Source organism: Mercenaria mercenaria, chromosome 17 (assembly GCF_021730395.1).
Source record: "Mercenaria mercenaria strain notata chromosome 17, MADL_Memer_1, whole genome shotgun sequence".
In the NCBI taxonomy this organism is placed as follows: Eukaryota; Metazoa; Mollusca; class Bivalvia; order Venerida; family Veneridae; genus Mercenaria; species Mercenaria mercenaria.
This window is the reverse complement of record NC_069377.1, coordinates 51,312,285-51,333,012: the sequence shown is the minus strand read 5'-3', so window position 1 is coordinate 51,333,012 and position 20,728 is coordinate 51,312,285. Positions and strand designations below refer to the sequence as shown.

Genomic DNA, 20,728 nt, shown 5'->3' with positions numbered 1-20,728 from the left:
CTTAATATTTCTCTTGTCTTTTAGCAGTTTGTATGTGCCATCGTGTAGGCGAGAAGGCATTATAGCCTACTGTAATCTTAACACACGTTTTACAAATTATTTAAACTCTTGGTATTTATTAATTCAATATTTATGAATTGTGCAGACAATTCTGCTGTAATTTATTTAAACTATGCACTAAAGGTAATGATTTTAGGTACAGCTCTTTTATACTTGTTTGTACTTGTTTTCAGTAGTCGGTTAAAAAGCTTATCCAGAGCTTATGTTGTATTGTTATATGTCTTGCCTCTTAAAATAAAACACACCTTATCTTATAGATATATCATTGTCGCGTAATTTCTTAAAAGAACTTAGTCTATACACAAAAATGAGCAGACTATATCCTGAAATATGATAGCATGATTTTAAAACGGACGAAGTTATGAAAGATAGAAGGTAAATGTAGATTTCCCGGAAGCACAGATCGAGCACAGCAATACAGCCATGCATCGCAAAGTAGGCCCACAACAAAATGATGTTGTAACGGAAAAATATTGAAGACGGGTTGCTCCAAAAATCCAACAAGTACATGTTAATTATATGCAAAATACAGAAAAAAGTTGAGGGGGCGGGGAAGGAGGTGGGGTAAGGGTAGATAAAAGGGTCACACACACACGCACGCACGCACGCACACAACAAACATACACAGAAGTAAGAAAAAACAAAACACTTTGATGCACCGCCTAAGACACACACACACACACACACACACACACACACGCACGCACACACGCGCGCGCATACAAACAAACAAGCAGGAAAAAAAACAGTCGGGCACCGCTAACAGGAGAGGGGTTACAAATGTAAGTGGAAAGGATTGGAGTGGACAATGGGGGAAGTGAGGAGAAAGAGAAATGAAACGCCAACAATAAAGAAGACAACATACGCAATACAAAATACGAGACAGACAGAAAACAAGTTGAAAATAGGGGCACCGCCTTGGAACGGTCAGTAACATATATAAAGGAAACTGTGGGTTTAAACGCGTTTAGGGCATGCCAACCTCGCACTTACCCTATTTTCAACAAGTTAGGCAAGTCAATGTAAATAAAATCACTCCCCGCTGGGAAAGGCTCTAACATTAGTGACAAAATACCAGATCATTTCAAGTAAAACATAAAATTAGGGTCAATCTAAGGTATAATTATACCAATGTACTCAACAACTTTTTGAAGTCAGAGCACCAAGAATTTAACTTTTAAGGGCATGACTTAGAAAGCTGCAGGACAAAACTCCACTCCCTCCGTCCGTTTTTTGTAGGATTTAGGAGAAAAGCATCAAGGAGTCTTGCACTTTATTAGTCATCGCACGATCAAATAGGAAAGCGTACTGATTAACTGTAGAGGGGTCAATGGTCCACCACACGATTAAGAAACTCCCAATCAGAAAACTTGGCTATTCAGATATTCATAAAAAAGTAATTTCGATAATTTTTAATCACTATTGAAGACCTATCAAACGGCCAGGTATTCCATTTTTCACCATTACTACTGCAAATTGCTATAACGGATACACTGCATTTTAAATCGTTAAGGTAACTCCGCTCAATGGGTACATCTAAATAACACCAATGATCATGATTGTGCAGTAAAATACAGTAATTTTGCGATATCCAAATTAAATTTCCAATTTAAATTTCCAATTAAGGTATCTGGAGGCATAAAAAGTAAAAACTATACCGATTTCTGCATTTGTCATTTATAGCATGATAAAAATTCACTGAAGACGTAATACTACTGTTGATAGATTAACATAGATAAACAATTAACTTACCATGTTTTCAAGTAAAACGGATCGTCTGACCAGTGTCTGAGATAATTCCGAAGCAAAGATTTTCGAACGTCGGAACTAGTTTGTTGTTGAAAGTGATCCAGGTTATAATTTTGGACTCCAACAGAGCCGACACTGTTTACATCACATGTTCTAATTATATCACATTTATGTCTGGAGTTGATACTTTTCTTATTTCCAGAATATTTATATTTTGTCTTTTGTTTGATATGTTTTTGTTTAGTTTCTTTGGCAGCAAAATTAGGATTTTTTTCCTGAAAGGCTGAAATGGTATTCGATTCAGATGCATGATTGTGCTTTTCGCTGAGATCTGGAAGTGGAATATTGTTAGTCAAAAAGACTTCGTCTTCTAGGTCTCCCTCAATGAAATTGTTAACAGGTTCAGGATTTTTACTAAGGGTTAATGAAAAATAGAAAGGTTCATACATAATTTTATTACAGTACCCTTCCACCGGTATACTTGGTACTCTTGGTCTAAAAAGCTGTGTTTCATTTCGTATTGATTCGTTCAAATTATTTTTCAGCTCTCTTGATTTCGAGCTGGCACAATAATAATGTTTCTCTTTCTTACGTCGTTTTAGTTTCTTTTTTCTTCTATGTGGACAGCCGTCTTTAAACCTTACCGAACGATTTGATTCAACATTTTGACCACTTTCTTTATCTGAATGACTTGAATGATATGCTAAACTATCTATTATTTTGCTAATATTTGAAAGAGACTGATGTGCTGGTTTTATATTCGCATCAAAACGCAACGGACTCGGCCTATTGTCTCTATTTTTTGCTACCAACATATTTACATCATGTAACACATCGTTATGATAAGCACTGGATTTATTTCGCGTTTCTTTAGTATTACTATTTGCTCTTGGTTCGCTTTTCAGTTCTGCTTGACAGAAGACATGACTTTGGTTTGTTGGTTTATCTAAGTTATTCATTACACTAAATTCGTTATATGTATCCGAATTATCTTCATGATCTGATCGAGGAATCACATGTGCATCAGTAAATGTTTCTTTAGTTTGCTTTTCAGACTTTCTGATTTCAGAGACATGAAAACCAAGTTTACGTAACCTTTCAAGGCGTCGTGTGGCAGAGCAATTTTCTGACACTGACCTTTTAAAAGGAATTTCACTGATATGAAATTCGTGACTTTTATGCAAAGTTGGTGTCATATGTTTCCAAACAGAATTCAAGTCTCCTTTCCCGTGATCAAAAGTGAACTGAGGTAAGTTTATATTCCTGTTGGCAGACGCAGACACCACTTCACCTTTCTCTATGTCAATTTTGAGATCAGCATCTTCTAAATTCGATCCAACCTATGTATGAAAAGAAAAAATCGTTTAGTATGACTTCGAGTGTTCTTTAGATCTATGCCAGCACTTGTTATAAACTTACTCATACAAGTAAGAGTCGGGCCTATATAAAAGACGAACTCATAAACATAGGTGAAAGAAATTGATCGATCATATCTAAACATACAGTATAATATTATATGTGTTAAAATGACAATTTGTCTTAAAGTAAATAAGCACAGTAATATATTTTCCGCAAAACGACGACCAGAAATTGGTAGACCAAAGCTTTCGACATGGACCTAGCTGAGTGAGTAAGAAGATTCAATTGAGAGTCTCACTTACCTTTCTAGATGAATGAGTCTCACTGACCTTTCTAGATGTTCGATATGCCTGTTTAAATAGCTAAAACAAACTATTGCTACAGCAGTATTTACAGAATAAATTCGTATAATAGCCTCAATTACCCAAGAGTTTGATCTGCCAATGCATAGTAATAAGGACGACCGTTGCTACGACTGCACATGCATAATAAATTCATTCAGGAACCTATCTTGCCTTGCTAAAAGTTCGATCTGCCTTTCTGCCATACAATATTGCCACGACAGAGCATAAATAATAAAATCATGTTCTGGAACAGAACGTAATACGACCGATCGTTTCTATGACAGCTAATACATAATAAATGCGTTTAATAGCCTAACTTGCCTTTCTAAAAGTTCGATCTGCCTTTCTGCCAAACAATATTATCACGGCAGTACATAAATAATAAATTCATTTAGAAGCCTCACTTAGCAATGTAAGAGTTCAATTTGCCTTTCTGTAACACAACGTAATACGACCGACCGTTGCTACAACAACTCATAAATAATAAATTCGCTTAGGAGCTTCACTCAACTTGCCTTTCTAAAAGTTCAATCTGCCAGTTTGAAATACAGTATTGCCACGACAGCATACATAAAATAAACTATCTACCTTTTCAAGAGTTCGATCTGTCTTTCTGCAATAGAGTATAATAAGGATGACCGTTGCTACGACAGCACATACAGGCGGAGTCCCAATGAAAAACAACGTTGAGACAGAGATTTGTGACTCATCTCCATCCGCCGGTTTCTGCTTTACTGTAGGATTAGAAACAAGTTTCACTGGCGTTATCATCTGAAAGAAAAAGTAAGAGCAAATATATTTAGTGAAGCAGTTACGGATTTTCTAACCGATTCTATTACATAAAGCAACATAAAGTTTTCTTATCATCTCGTAATTTAATTTGATGGCGACTATTAGCTCTTTGTTTTAATAACAGCTAAATCCCAAACTTCCATATTTTGCATGTGAGAGTAAAAACTAGTTTTACTGGCGTTGTCATATATGAAATCAAAATGATACAAAAACGCGTATTGTAAATTATCTAATTAATTTTATCAACATGACGTATACAATTTGAACTTACTTTAAAACCATCTGATAATTTAACGATATCTATTGACAGTCGTATTATAGATGTTATGTGAAGACGTTCGTTTTCTAACAGGACGTAAAAGATTCTTTAATACCTCTTGAGTACTTTTCACTATGCACGATAAAATAAAAAGAGAATCTACAAGAGGTGGCTGTATTTATAAAACTAGTTTTATCGTGATAGCGGCTGATGACGTTTTTTTTTACCGCAGCCATACTGGCAGTTAAAAATGTACTTTAGTCTTACCGGATACGATAGGTAAGCACTGGTTTCTGCTACAGTTAGTCTAGAAAAGATGGCTAGAACTTTAGTCGATGGTTGAATAATTCCATCCACAAGTACATAAAAATCAACATCTACATGTGTGGGTGAAGTATCTTTCCTTTTAATGCTCATGACCTGATAAAATATGTGAATAACTTTATTTTATATACAGTTATATCTATTTCTTAGTAGGCCCTATACGATGCACAAATCCATTCTACACCCTTTTCCACTAATGCACTTCCTTGCATACAACATCACCAGCGTCAAATATATATACTGAGTATCTGGACAATGACCAGCACATAGAAATTTATTCAGTTTCGTTCTTATAAAAGTCTTGTAGTTACAAAATTAAGTAATTAAAGTTTTCGGATTACTTTAGTACAATAGTTATCTTATGAAAGTATTTATTTGAACTTTGTTCCTTTTGTTCCAACTGGTATTTTTTTCCATTCTCAGCCATTAGAAAGATTTGCTTCCAGCGAACATAATAACGTCGTTTTCTCATTGTCTATTAAAATGCAAACAGGCGCGGATATCCTGCTACAGCCTTTCTTAGTATAACATATTGAGTAAACTACTGAAGACCCTAAAAAGGGGAAATGACGGAAGTCGACAATACAGTTTGACAAAAATATAAGGGAAAATATACTAGCCTCCGCTGTTACATTAGAGTCAGCCCGTTTCTTTCTGTAACTGGACTCGGCAGCTTTTGCGACACCCTCGTTATAACATCGTTTTAGACCTGAAATGATTAACTGTTAAAATATCGATAATCCAGATCAGCTGTAAGTTTATTCTGATAATTATCCTATAGGGCCGAGGTGTTAAAGTAATGGACTCGCAATGACACTAGACACACGTAAACACGCACAGGACTTTCCGTAAAAACCAGAGAATGGCAAAATCACATTTGGAGAACACGTTATTTGCCGATGATCATTATGGTCCGCTAACTTAGATTCACTGGTTTATGACAACCGTAGGTTCAAGTCGCGCTGAATTCTTTCGTGTGAAAAATACACCAAAGTTGCTCGCGAAAGGTAAGTGGTTCTACCTAGGTCTTCAGCTACCACTAAGAGCTTGGAAATCTCCGTATGACTTGAAATCAAAACCCAGCAAAACAATATTTTTCGGACAATCTATTATTCATGTGACAAAGATATACATGTATCTGAAAACTTCAATTCTATAGCCTTATGATTAAGTTTCAAAGAAAGTTATAGATGCATTTATAATCAGAAATAACAAAAACAAAAATGAGTACGAACCTTCTTTAATTCTCACATTAATTGCGTTGCTTTTAATGTCAACTGTACGTTTTACAATGATGCCGATGGTCAGAAGCGATTCTGGGCCAATCTTTGGTGGGGATGTCGTACCTGAGGAAGTTAAAGTGGAGGATGGTATAGATGATAACGTAACAGACAGTGTTGAAGCCGTATGTTTATGTGTTGACACTGGTGGTAAACGACTTTTCATACTGCTTTTACTGACCATTGAAGAAAACGATGTTACACTTTCAGACTGGAGATTTTCTGTTACATATGCAGACACTGTTTCTACTGTATGCGTCTTGAAATATTGCTGACTTCGAAATGAGGGCAACAGAGTTGTTTCAAAGGCAGGTGGAGGTAATGCTACTACTTTACTTGAAGGTAAAGTTGTGCCCTTTGTGGACAATCGGCGTTTAGTAATTATTCCCCCTTCAACCGAAGAAGATATTTGCCACCGCTCAGTGAGAGAGGACACGTGTCTTTCTAGCGTGGCTGTTTTCATCAATGAAGCTGGAGACGAAGATGACATATCGTCCATGGATGGAAACAATATTCGTGTTGATATCTCTGCAGAAGTATTTACTGTAGATGATTGAACCGATGACAATGTCAAGTTAGATAGAACTGAAGATGAAGAGTCAGTCGTAGACAAAGGAGCTAAAGGCGACAATGATATTTTAAGTAAAGAAGTTGCTGAACTTGTCTCCTTCTCTGAATAGGAGGAAGCTGGAGGTATTGAACCAAACATTGTGGATCCCTTCTTTTGTGATAAGAATGTTGTCATTGACACTGCTGGTACAATGCCGATATTAGCAGAAACTGGTATTGTTACGGTGACTAAAGTCTCAGTTTCCACTGCTTCTGATGGTTTTGTTTGTTTAGATGAAGACAATGATAACGAAGTTGTTGATTTGGCTGACATTTTACTTGGAATTTCTGTTATAACCATAGATAACGATTGAGCTTTCATGGTAGATGCAAACGATTTCTTTTCCTCTGTAAATGATGTCATTTGCGGTGGTAACTCATTCAGTGTAGTAAATGAAGAAACCTGTGCTAGGACAGGTTTGGAAGAGGTTGGAGTTATTGCATCTTGCAATAATGATACATTATATGAAAACTTGTCTTTAATTTCTCTTGAAGGAAAAAGGAATGGAGATAAAGTTCGTTGTAAATGATCTGATGATGAAAGAAAGGGTGAATCATCAAAGACCGGTGTTGAAAGTGCAGTAGACATTAGTAATGTAGGTACTGGTATAGCTGATGCTGGTGTTAGCAACATAGTCCCTGTGTCTGACATCGTTGGTGACAAGTTTGTAAACAGAGGTCCGTCTATAGTTGTTAAGGAAGGTGCTGATGCCGTACCTGATGACTGTTTTGCAGCGGACGAATCAAAAGAAAATATATATCTTGTTGGCAAAGAGAGTGGAGTTGTATCCGTCGTTGATATAAATGAAGACCGTAAAATTGACAGTGTTCCAAACAAATGCATTTTACTTTTCGACAAGCTTTCTTTAGACGAAAAGAAAGCATATATTTCATCTGTAGAACTAGATATAGGTGAGCTGCATGATGTAGATAATGAAGATAATGTTTTAGCATGTGTAGACAATTCTGATGTTTCAATCTCGATAAAATACACATTTGTTGTTGTTGCTGTCGTCACACTAGATGCTAATGGATCAGTAAATGATCTTGCGGCGTGAACTGACATTAATATTGACGATAATTGAACACTTTCAGCATCTATGGACATCTTCTTTATGGCCATTTTATCTAAGTTTAGTGTAGATATCTCTGTAGATGTCATTATATCAGGAGATATAGAATACTTGCTTGATGGCTCTAACCTCGGGAACAAGTTAGATGTCAGTGTCTCGACCTTAATTCTGTCTGTTGAAATTTTGAATACCTCCGTACTGGATGGCGCGATGGACGATGTTTTAAGGGTCGGCGTTGGGTGAATATCAATGGAGGTAGAAAATTTTGTTAAGTAGGCGGCAGTAGATGGTAAAACTGTTCCGGTATGTGACTTCGACACAGTTGTAGTCAATCGTCTTTGCATCGCCTCTGAACTTAATATGTCAGTCCATGACGATTTTCGATATGCTGTTTCTGTGTGGGCGGTCGATGTCGCAGATGGTAGTGAGGAAACTGGCCCATTTATTTCCTCCAAATCTGAAGCTTGGTTGAAAGGCGACTGCAAATGTAATGTTTCTGTAGATAATGAGGATAAAATATCAGATTGTAATGATGGTATGTTTAGTGTCTTTAAAGCTCGGGTTGATATAGGAGGCAATGGCGACGATACATCCTGCAGTGATTGTGATAAGGATGGAGACTCATGCGGCTTCTTGGAAGTTAATGTATCGGTATTGTATGACGATGAATGCATTTCTGGTGACAGCCACGTAGCAGATAATTGCGAAAACCTAAGAAGACTTGATTCAGAGAAAGATCTTGATGAATCAAACATCAGTTCTTCTGTAGACGATGGGCATACATGTAGTTCCTCAAAGGTTCTAACCAAAGAAAGTAATGGTTTACTTGAATTACCCGAGGTCAGATTTTTCAATGTCGATGATGACTGGATTGTACTTTTGTTGATAAAAATATCTGTTGAAAGTGAATGTGCCAGTGATGTTTCTAAATCTATCAGTTGTGCATATGATGATGCTAACGATGGAGTAATTGTAGAAGATATGTTGTTAGAAATTGATGACACATCTATTATTTCTAAATAAGATACTATTTCTGCCATGGATGCCTCGATGGGTAATGGTAAGTGTGTTACCATTGTCATGTAAGTGGATAATGTTCCAGTTAATAATGTTGACAAAGTAAGTGTCTCTGAAATATGAACATCTTTACTAGATGAAGAAAGTGGTGTAATGTCTATCAACACATTTTCAGTATGTAACGACAACTGCGATACTGCGATATCAGTTCTTGACATTTCGTTGAATGACGTTAACGCAGATGATATTCTTATATATGAAGGTATTAGTGAATTATCTTTTGTTTCTTTCACTGACGACAACTGTTTTGTTCCAGCAGAAAAATGTGACTCCTGTAGTGGTGATTTGTTAAATTTTTCTGTAGAAAATAGTCGGTTCAATGACGGCTGTAATGATTTTGTTCCTATGTTTGCGGCTTCACTTAATGTTGACTCGTATGTCGCAAAAGTAGACACTTCCGTTAATGACGGAGATGATGATATTTCTTTTATGAATAATGTCTCCAAAGAAGTTAACAATGATGTCTTCAACGATAATGTATTTGTAAACAACTTCTCCGGTAATTTTTCAAGAGTCTCTGTAACTGTTGGTTGTATTGAGGTAGTACTTGTAGACTTCATCTTGACAGACGATGCTATCAAATTACAATTTGCTGATTTAAGCGTGCCAGTAAAAGATGAGTTATGTGAAACTGATTCTATTAAATTTGTTTCACTAGGCAACGGTATTTTGTGTGTCTTTGAAGTTATTTCATCAGAGAACAATATCAAGTACGGATATGTTTCAGTAGTATTGAGGTTCGGCTTTAGTGTAGACAAAACATCAGATGATGTATGATATACAGATAATGTCCCTTTAAAGAGTTGTGAAATATTTATTGTCTCAGTAATCGGTACTTGGTTTTTCGGATATGATGGTAAAGATGATGGTGATGAAATCAGTGTCTCTGTATAAGGAACTTCTAGCATTTTGGTCAGCGAAGATAATGTATTTGAAAGAACTGATGACTCAGAGGCAAGCAGTTCATAAAATGAAGAATTTTGGCGTATATCTGATATCAAAGAACCATTTACTGATGTAATTATGCTAGATGAAATTTGAGGTATATTTCCTGAAAAAGTTTCTACTGACGTTTTGGACGGACTAATTGAATTTAAACTCAGATCAGCTGATGGCGGTGTTGTTTGTGATACAAATTTTGAAGTCATCACCGATGACAAAATATCTGAATATGATGATAACAATTCCAATATTTCTGTCGACGGTAGCTCACTTACATCTGCTGTGAATGTTTCTAAAGATGTTCCATTTTGTTTTTGTTCTGAAATCTTTAATCTGGTTAATGATGGCAAGATCTCATTTCTTTCTGAAGTCACTGTTCTTGAAGATGCCTTGTGCTGTTCTAAAATTTTTAGTCCGGTAAATGTTGGCATATGCTCGTTTATTTCTGTTATCAATGTGCTTGAATGTATTTTGTGTCGTTCTGAATCATCAAATCCGGCAAATACTGGCGAGTGGTCTCTTATCTTTGCTGTCATTGTGTTTGAAGGTGAATTGTTTTGTCCTGAAATCTTTAATTCGGAAAATGACGAAAATAGCTCGCTTTTCTCTGTCAATATTTCTGAAGATGTTTTACGTTGACTTTGATTTAAGATCTGAAAATTGGTGAATGATAGCGATAACTCATTTTTATCTGGTTTTGAAGATGTTTTATATTTTCGTTGTTCTGAAACCTTCAGCCCAGTATGTGCTGGCCAGAGGTCAATTATTTCTGTTGTCAATTCCTCTGAAGATGTTTTATGGTGTTTTGAAATATCTTGTCCGGTTACTGGTAGCGAGAGCTTGCTTACTGCTGTTGTCAGTAGTTCTGTAGATGTAGATGTCATGTATTGTACTAAAAGATTTGATCGAGTAAATGAAAGTTCACTTTTTTCTGCTGCCATTGTGTCCGAAATTGTTGCATGCTGGCTTTGCTTTGAAGCATTAAGTCCAAAAAATGATGGCGACAACTCGCTAATATCTTTTATCAATACTTCTGGATATGTCTTCTCTTGTTCTGAACTCTCTAGTCCAGTAAATGTTGGTGAGAGCACTATTCTCTCTGTTGGCAATGTGTTTGAAGATGCTATGTGTTGTTCGGAAGTTTTAAGCTGTTCAGTAAATGACGGTGGTATCGCGCTTAATTCTGTTTCTGAGGAATTCTCGTGTTGTTTTGAAATCTCTAGTCGTGTAAATAATCGTGAGATTACGCCTATCTCCGATGCCAATGTGTTTGAAGATGTGATGTGTTGATCGGAAGTGTTAAGTTCAGAAAATGACGGCGATATAGCACTTAATGCTGCTGCTGTCACTGTTTCTGAAGATGTCTCGGTCTCGTATTGCCCTGAAACCTCTAGTCCAGTAAATGTTGGTGACAGTCCAGCTATCTCATTTGGCAATGTGTTTGAAGATGTGATGTGTTGTTCGGAAGTGTTTGGTTCAGAAAATGACGGCAATATAACATTTAATGCTGATGCTGTCACTTTTTCTGAAGATGTCTCGTATTGCCCTGAAACCTTTAGTCCGGTAAATGTTGGTGACAGTCCGGCTACCTCATTTGGCGAAATGTTTGAAGATGTGATATGTTGTTCGGAAGTGTTTAGTTCAGAAAAAGACGGCGATATAGCACTTAATGCTGCTGCTGTCACTGTTTCTGAAGATGTCTCGTATTGCCCTGAAACCTTTAGTCCGGTAAATGTTGGTGACAGTCCAGCTATCTCATTTGGCAATGTGTTTGAAGATGTGATGTGTTGTTCGGAAGTGTTTGGTTCAGAAAATGACGGCGATATAGCACTTAATGCTGCTGCTGTCGCTGTTCCTGAAGATGTCTCGTATTGCCCTGAAACCTCCAGTCCGGTAAATGATGGTGACAGTCCGGCTATCTCATTTGGCAATGTGTTTGAAGATGTGATGTGTTGTTCGGAAGTGTTTAGTTCAGAAAATGACGGCGATATAGCACTTAATGCTGCTGCTGTCGCTGTTCCTGAAGATGTCTCGTATTGCCCTGAAACCTCCAGTCCGGTAAATGATGGTGACAGTACGGCTATCTCATTTGGCAATGTGTTTGAGAGTGATTGTGTTGTTCGGAAGTGTTAGTTCAGTAAAAACGGCGATATAGTCACTTATCTGCTGCTGTCACTGTTTCTGAAGATGTCTCGTATTGCCCTGAAACCTTTAGTCCGGTAAATGATGGTGAAGTCAGCTATCTCATTTGGCAATGTGTTGAAGATGTGATGTGTTGTTCGGAAGTGTTTAGTTTAGTAAAATGACGGCGATTAGCACTTAATGCTGCTGCTGTCCTGTTTCTGAAGATGTCTCGTATTGCCTGAAACCTTCAGTCCGGTAAATAATGGTGAAGTCCGGTATCTCATTTGGCAATGTAGTTTGAAGAGTGATGTGTTGTCGGAAGTGTTTAGTTTCAGAAAATAACGGCGATATACACTTAATGCTGCTGCTGTGCTGTTCTGAGGATGTCTCGTATTGTCCTGAAACCTCATCCTGTATAATGTTGGTGCAGTCCGCTATCTCATTTGGCAATGTGTTGAAGATTATCTTGTTGTCGAAGTGTTTAGTTCAGTAAAATGACGGCATTTTAGTACTTATGCTGCTGTCACTGTTTCTGAGATGTCTCGTATTGCCCTGAAACCTTTAGTCCGTAAATGTTGGTGAAGTCCAGCTATGTCATTTGGCAATGTGTTTGAAGATGTGTTGTTGTTCGATGTTTAGTTCGAAATGCGGTATAAACATTTAATGATGCTGCTATCAGTTTTTCTGAAGATGTCTCGTATTGCCCTGAAACCTTTAGTCCGGTAAATGTTGGTGACAGTCCGCCTATCTCATTTGGCGAAGTGTTGGAAGATATGCTGTGTTGTGCGGAAGTGTTTAGTTCAGAAAATGACGGCGATATAGCACTTAATGCTGCTGCTGTCACTGTTCCTGAAGATGTCTCGTATTGCCCTGAAACCTTTAGTCCGGTAAATGATGGTGACAGTCCAGCTGTCTCATTTGGCAAGGTGTTTGAAGATGTGATGTGTTGTTCGGAAGTGTGTAGTTCAGAAAATGACGGCGATATAGCACTTAATGCTGCTGCTGTCACTGTTTCTGAAGATGTCTTGCATTGCCCTGAAACCTTTAGTCCTGTAAATGTTGGTGACAGTTCGCCTATCTCCGATGGCAATGTGTTTGAAGATGTGGTATGTTGGTCGGAAGTGTTAAGTTCAGTAAATGTCGGCGATATAGCACTTAATGCTGCTGTCACTGTTTCTGAAGATGTCTCGTATTGCCCTGAAACCTTTAAAAGTCCGGTAAATGATGGTGAGAGTACGGCTATCTCTTTTTGCAATGTGCTTGGAGACGTGATGTGTTGTATGGAAGTGTCTAGTTCGGTAAATAATGGCGATTGCTCACTTATTTCTGCTGTCACTGTTTCTGAAGATGTCTCGTATTGCCCTGAAACCTTTAAAAGTCCGGTAAATGATGGTGAGAGTACGACTATTTCTTTTGGCAATGTGCTTGAAGACGTAATGTGTTGTATGGAAGTGTCTAGTTTAGCTAATAATGGCGATTGCTCACTTATTTCTGCTGTCACTGTTTCTGAAGATGTCTCATATTGCCCTGAAACCTTTAGTCCGGTAAATGACGGTGAGAGTATCTCTTTTGGCAATGTACTTGAAGACGTGATGTGTTGTATGGAAGTGTTTAGTTTGGTAAATAAAAGCGATTGATCTCTTACTTCTGCTGTCCATTTTTCTGAATATGTTTCGTATTGTTCTGAAATATTTATTCCTGTAAATAATTGCGACAGATGTATTTTTTCTGTTGTTATTACGCTTGAAAACTCTTCGTGTAGTTCTGAAAGTTCACTTATTTCGTTTGTCAATGTGACTGAAGGTGTGTTCTGTTGTCCTGAAATCTTAAGTTCGCTTGTATCTGTTGACAATAGTTCTGAAGATGTCATGTATTGTTCTGGACTTTTTAATCGAATAAATGCAAAATCACTTGTTTTTGTTGTGAGTATTTTTGGAAATGTTGTCTGTTTGCTTTGTTGTGAAGTCTTAAGCCAGTTAAATGATGACGGCAGCTCGCTTATCTCATTTGTCAATGTTTCGTGAGAAATTTCAAAACTGGTAAATGATGGCGAGAGCTCATTTTCGTATGTTGTCAATGGTTCCAAAGATGTTTTGTGTTGTTTTTGTTCTGAAATCTTTGGTCCAGTAAATGGTGGTGAGAGGTCAAATATTTCTATTGTCAATTCTTCGGAAATTTTTTTGTGGTGTTCTGAAATCTCCTGTCCGGGCAGTGATAGCAAGACCTTGGCATTTGCTGATGTCAGTAGTTCTGAAGATGTCATGTATTGTTCTTGACTTTTTGATGCAATAATTGCAAACTCACTTGTGTCTTCTGTCAATGTTTCTGGAAAAGTTGCAGGTTGGCTATGTTCTGAAGTCATAAGTCCAGTAAATGATAGCGATACCTCACTTTTATCTGTTGTTTCTGAAGATATTTTCTGTTGTTCTGAAATCTCTAGTCTAGTAAATGATGGTAAGAAGGTTATCTTTCTTGGAGATGTTCTTGAAGACATGGTCTGTTGTTCTGATATGAAAATGAAATGATGGCGATATCTCACTTAAATCTGCTGCGTTTGTTTCTGAAAGTGTTTTGTGTTGTTCTGAAATATTTCGTCCGGTAAATATTGTTGAGAGCTCGTGTATCCTTGTTGTCAATTGTTGTTCTGAAATATCTAATCCGGTATTTAAGTGTGACAGCTTACTTATCTTCGTTGACACTGTGCTTGAAGATGTGACGAGTTGTTCTGAAATATTTAGTGCAGTAAATGATGGCGTTAGCTCACTTATTTCTGGTGTCACTTTTTCTGAATATATTTCGTGTTGTTCTGAATTCTTTAGTCCAGTAAATGATGGCGAGAGCTTGCTTTTTTCTGCTGCTAATGTGCTTGACGATATTTTATGCTGTTTTGAAATATCTAATTCGGTAAATGATGGCGGAACTTCGTTTATAACTGTTGCCAATGTTCTTGAATGTGTATTATGCTGTCTTGAAAATAACAGCGAAAACTCGCTTAACTCTGATGCCACTGTTCTTGAAGATGTCGCCAATATGCTTGGTGATGTTTTATGTCGGCCTTGTTCTGAAATATTTAGTTCGGTAAACAATGGCAAGTGCACGCTTACCTCTGTTGTCAATAGGCTTAAAGGTGTTTTGTGGTCAGAAATCTTTAGTTCGGTTAATGATGGCGAGAGCTCGCTTATCTCTGTAATTAATTCCTCTGAAGATGTTTTATATTGTTCTGAAATCTCAAGTCCTGTAAATGATGGCAAGTACCTGCTTATCTCTGTTGTCAATATGCTTGAAGGTGTTTTGTGTTCCGATATCTGAAGTTCGCCAAACTGCAGCGAGAGTCCGCTTATATCTATTGTCATCTCTTCTGAAGATTTTCTATGTTCTTCTGAAATCTTTAGTCCAGTAGATGTCGGGAGCTCGCTGATGTGTGTTGTAAATTCTTCTGAAGATGTTTTGTGTAGGCCTTTCTTTGAAATCTTTTGTGCAGCAAATGTTGACGAGAAATCTCTTCTCTCTGTTATCAATGTGCTTGAAGATGTTCTGTGTTGTTCTGAAATTAATAGTGCGTTAAATGATGGCGAGAATTCATCTATCGCTCTTGTCAATGGTTCTGTAGACGTTTGGGGTGTTTCTGAAATATTTAGTCTAACAAATGTCGATGGAAGTACATGTACCTTTAGTGTTAATGTTTCAGAAGACGTTTCTTGATGGCTTTCATTTGAAATTCTGTTTATGGTAAAAGATAACAGGTGTTCACTTATCGTTTTTGTCAGTTCTTTGGAAGATGTTTTACGCTGTTTTGAAATATCTAGACCAGTAAATGTTGGCGAGAGCTCGCTTATCTCTGTTGTCAATGTGCTGGAAAATGTTTGATGTGGTTCTGAAATCTTTAGTCCGTGATATGATGATGCAAGATTTCTAATCCCAGTTGTGAATTCTTCTGAATATATTTTGTGTTGGCTTTGTTTTAGAATGTTTAGTCCAGTAAATGACGACGAGAGCTCGCTTATCACTGTTGTCGATGTGCTTGAAGATGTTTGGTGTTGGCCTGAAACATTTAGTAAATGATATGATGGTGAAAGATTACTTATGTCTTTTTCTATTTCTATTGAAGATGCTTTGTGTTGGCTACGTTCTGAAATTTCTATTCCGGTAAACGATGACAAGGTGTCATTTTTCCTTTTCGTCAATTCTTCTTGAGATTTCGGTTTGTGTTGATTATATTCCGAAAACACTGGCCTGGAAAATGATGGTGAAAACTTATTTATGTTTACTGAAGAGACATAAAGTTGTGTTTGTTTCAAAATCTTAAGTTTCATAAATGATTCCGAGAGCTCATTAATATCTGTTTTCTGCTTTTCGGAAAAGGTTTTGTATTGTTCTGAAATCTCTAGTCCGGTAAATGATGGTAAAAGCTCATCATATGTTGCTGAAGATGTTCTGTGTTGGCTTTGTTCAGAAAGTTGTTGCCCGGTAACTTTCGATGACAGCTCATTTATGTCTGTTGTCAATGTTGCTGAAGATGTTATGTGTTGGCTTTGCTTTGAATTCTGATGTCCGGTAAATGATGGTGAAATCTTATTTATATCTGTTACGTGTATCAATGTTGCTGAAGATGTTTCGTTTTGGCTTTGTTCAGAATTATGTTCTTTAAATAATGATGAGAGATAATTTATTTCGGTTATCAATGTTGCTGAAGATGTTACATGTAGCCTTTGTTCAGAATTCTGTTGTCCAGTTAATGTGTCTGAGAGCTCGTTTATGTCTGTTATCAATTTTGCTGAAGATACTTCGTGTCGGCTTTGCTCAGAATTCTGTTTTCCAGTAAATGTTGGTGAGAGCTCATTTATGTCTGTTATCACTGTTGCTGAAGATGTTATATATTGGCTTTGCTCAGAATTCTGTTGTCCAGTAAATGATGGTGAAATCTCATTTATGTCTGTCATTAATGTTGATGAAGATGTTATATGTTGGCTTTGCTCAAAATCCTGTTGTCCGGCAAATGATGGTGAAATCTCATTTATGTCTGTCATCAATGTTGATGAAAACGTTATATGTTGGCTTTGCTCAGAATTCTGTTGTCTGGTAAATGATGGTGAAATCTCATTTATGTCTGTTATCAATATTGCTGAAGATGCTTCGTCTTGGCTTTGTTCAGAATTTTGCTGTTCTGTAAATGATGGTGAGAGATCATTTATGTCGGTGATCAATATTGCTAAAGATGCTACGTGTAGCCTTCGTTCAAAATTCTGTCGTCCGTTAAATGTGCCCGAGAGCTCATTGATGTCGGTTATCAATGTTGTTGAAGATACTTCGTATCGGCTTTGATCAGAATTCTGTTTTCCAGTAAATGTTGGTGAGAGCTTATTTATGTCTGTTATCAATGTTGCTGAAGATGTTCTGTGTTGGCTTTGCTCAGAATTCTGTTGTTCGGTAAATGATGGTGAAATCTCATTTATGTGTGTTATCAGTGTTGATGAAGATGCTTCGTCTTGGCTTTGTTCAGAATTCTGTTGTTCTGTAAATGGTGGCGAGAGATCATTTATGTCGGTTATCAATGTTGATGAAGCTGCTTCGTCTTGGCTTTGTTCAGAATTCTGTTGTTCTGTAAATGACAGTGAGAGATCATTTATATCTGATGTCAATGTTGCTGAAGATGTTATATTTTGACTTTGCTCAAAATTATGTTGTCCTGTAAATATTGGCGAGAGCTCATTTATGTACATTACCAATGTATCTGAAAATGTTTTGTGTTGCTTTAGTTCAGATATCTGTTGTTCGGTAAATGATGGTGAGTGTTCATTTATATCTGTTATCGATGTTGATGAAGATGTTTTTTGTTGAGTTTGTTCAGAATTCTGTCGTCCAGTAAATGTTGGTGTGAGCTCATTTATGTCTGTTAACAATGTTGCTGGGGATGTTTTATATTGGTTTCTTTTTGGAGTCGTCTGTCCAAATTTCATTTTGCCTGAATCCTTAAGTTCAGAAAATGACGATAAAAGTTGATTCACATCTGTTAATAATGTTCCTTCAGACGCTGTAGATTGTTCTTGTTCAGTAACTTTATGTTTGGTCAAGGGTGTAGACAAACCGTGTATGTCTTTTAGCAGTGTTTGTACATGATCATTTGAATGACCTTGTTCTATAGTTGGAACTTTTGTTATTGAAGTCCAAATGCGAGTTTTGTCATATGTTCCAAACAAATCTTGTAACTCTAAAGTCATTACCTTTGTAAACGATAAAGACCCTTTTTCTGTTGCCGACGAAGCTGTTAAAAATGTTGAAGAATATTGAGACTCTGATTTAAGTATTTCAGCAGATGTTGATAATACCATTTCGTCTACTGAAGACAATTTTACAGTTAATAATGACGGAAGTAGAAGGACACTGACTTCTGATGTTGAAATTACAGAGATGTCAATCGATGCATTTGATGAAAACGCTGGTGATAGAGCTAACCTTTCTGTCCTTTTATAAGAGGACGGTAACTCTGATATTGGCCCCGATGATGGAGATAAAAAGAGTGATTCTGTATTTAGCATGTCCGTGTTTATTGACATGAATGACGTATCAGTAAAATGTGGTCGTACATAGGATGTCATTAGATTTTGTTGAAAATCTTTTGCATCTAAATCCTGTATTGTAGTTTCAGAAAATGTGTTCATTGTTAAAGATGACATTTTTGATGCCACGGTATCAAAAACTGCACTACTTGAAGAAGACAATTTTGGGGTATCTGTAAATAGCGTCTCTGTTGATAGAAAACTATTTTGTGACTGTGAGCTCCATATATCAGTAAATGATGGCTGTAATTCGGGCGATGAAATATGATTTGGAGAAGGTTTTAATGACTTCTGAGACTCTGAATTCATTAATGTCCCTGTTGATAACAGGTCTGACAAGCTTGGTTGTGGATTTAAGGCTTCATATAATGAAGAGGGCACTTTTTCATCAGTGGACAAATTTTCTATAGGCAAGCTATTTAACTTCGATTGGCCATACAATAAGGACTCTGTAAAAGTAAAAGAGTCTTTTAATTCGCCAGTTATACTTGAACTCGTAGACAATAACGACCGTTTCGCAGTGCCTGTGTCCGAAATACTGGTATCCTTTACTGACTCATCCACTGTATCTGTTGACAGTTCCTCTTTAGGAAGTTGTGTTACGCTTTGTATACCGGAATCAATAGTCTTTTTAAAATTCAGAACTGGATGGGATGTATCTGCGCTTATTTCTATTTCAGGTATTGTTTTTATGTCTGATGTTTGCGAGTTCTGCGATTTTGATAAATCATCAAAAAATGTCTTCGACAACGGCGTAATTAAAATATCTGAGACAAACGTGTTTATCGTTGATGATGTATGAACATCCGGAACTAAGTCTTCGTTTAATGAAAACGCCGGGGTTTTAGATGAAAACATCAAGTTCATTGTTTGAGAAGCCAAACTGGTAAAAGATGTTGATATCTCTGTCGTCATGTCGTCGGAAAATGATGTCGTTGAAACAGATTCTTTGTTAAATGATGAAAATAGCGGTAAATACACATTGGTTATGATGTCGTCTTGTGGTTTTGTCGGGCTTTGTGATGTCTGACCGTCGTTGAATGACGACGACAATGGCATTATTTTCAAAGAAAACGATTGACTATTTAAATTAAACATATGTGTTGCTTTTAAATTCAATATATCTGCACTTGATGACGGCGATGATTGTAATCCTGTAGCAACAGGTATTTCAGTAACTAACTGTGAAAACTTTTTCGTTTCTGAGAACAACGCCTCGATGTTTGATAAAGAGTGCTCAATTGCTGTAGATTTGAACTTTTTAGTTGCACTTGGGTAAAAACTGTTTGACTCGATTAAGAAATTATTTGAAGAAACATTTCCCAGCTGTTGCGCGGTCACAGATGTTATTAGGTCTGTTCCGCTAAACGAAGAGTCCGATACGGTATGTGCAATCATAGATAATAGGCAAACACTTGCAGCTAGGGAAAGTGATCGATGAGAATTTCTCGTACATATGCAAAACAGAAAGTGCACCAATATAGGTAACATCTCACTGAATATTTATCTTAATATGAAGTTTCTTGCTGATTTATGTATTCATGCAACCCTTGTTTACTCTTTAATTTTGATCCATCCTTGCAGTGCAGCATGCCGTCGGGTGGTTGTGATGTATATTTTTCCGTGCACTTTTCTTTGTCTCGTGATACCATATCTGTGGAAATATAGAAAAGGCGATCTGTTAACACTGAATAATAAAATTAACTACCAGTAGCATTTCTTCTCGAATTTGTTCTAACCCTAAGTTATTTTGAGGATTATTTTTGTTTTAATCATGTGTACTACATTCGAATTTCAGTAGTAGAGGTAGTAATGGTGGTAGTAGTGGTAGTAGCAGGAGCAAGAGCAGAATTAGCAGCAGCAACAGTAGCAGCAGCAGCAGTACAAATCATATAATGATTACGATGATAGCCACGATAATGATAATATTTATATGATGATGATGGTGTGGCGGCGATGACTGTGTTAATGATGGAGGTTAGTAGGGGCAGACAATACGATTTTGCTGACGCCGACGACGACGACAACGATAAAGATAATGATGATGACGATGCAGTTATACAGATGAAGACAAGCAAGTTAACAAAGTAGAAGAGAATACGATTTTGATGACGCCGACGACGACGACAACGATAATGATAATGATAATGATGATGACGATGCAGTTATACAGACGAAG

General features: G+C 37.0%; 2 protein-coding genes across 3 annotated transcripts in view; both read right to left on the bottom strand.

Annotated features, from left to right (window-relative positions):
* Positions 1–11,967, bottom strand: part of LOC123536071 (uncharacterized) — a 112,353-nt gene extending 100,386 nt beyond the window's left edge. Inside the window, exons 1-5 of the mRNA XM_053528159.1 lie at positions 6,123–11,967; positions 5,508–5,596; positions 4,831–4,983; positions 4,101–4,283; positions 1,813–3,149 (exon numbers count right to left, since the gene is read on the bottom strand). Of these exons, the coding sequence (XP_053384134.1) occupies positions 1,813–3,149; positions 4,101–4,283; positions 4,831–4,983; positions 5,508–5,596; positions 6,123–10,809 (6,449 nt within the window). The 5' untranslated portion in view covers positions 10,810–11,967. The remainder of the gene's footprint in view (positions 1–1,812; positions 3,150–4,100; positions 4,284–4,830; positions 4,984–5,507; positions 5,597–6,122) is intronic.
* A 2,334-nt stretch (positions 11,968–14,301) lies between these two features.
* LOC123536280 (mucin-3A-like) overlaps positions 14,302–20,728 on the bottom strand; it is a 35,251-nt gene continuing 28,824 nt past the window's right edge. For both annotated transcript variants that reach the window (XM_045319301.2, XM_045319300.2), the window contains exon 2: positions 14,302–20,203. In XM_045319301.2, the coding sequence (XP_045175236.2) occupies positions 14,434–20,040 (5,607 nt within the window). In that variant the 5' untranslated portion in view covers positions 20,041–20,203 and the 3' untranslated portion in view covers positions 14,302–14,433. The remainder of the gene's footprint in view (positions 20,204–20,728) is intronic.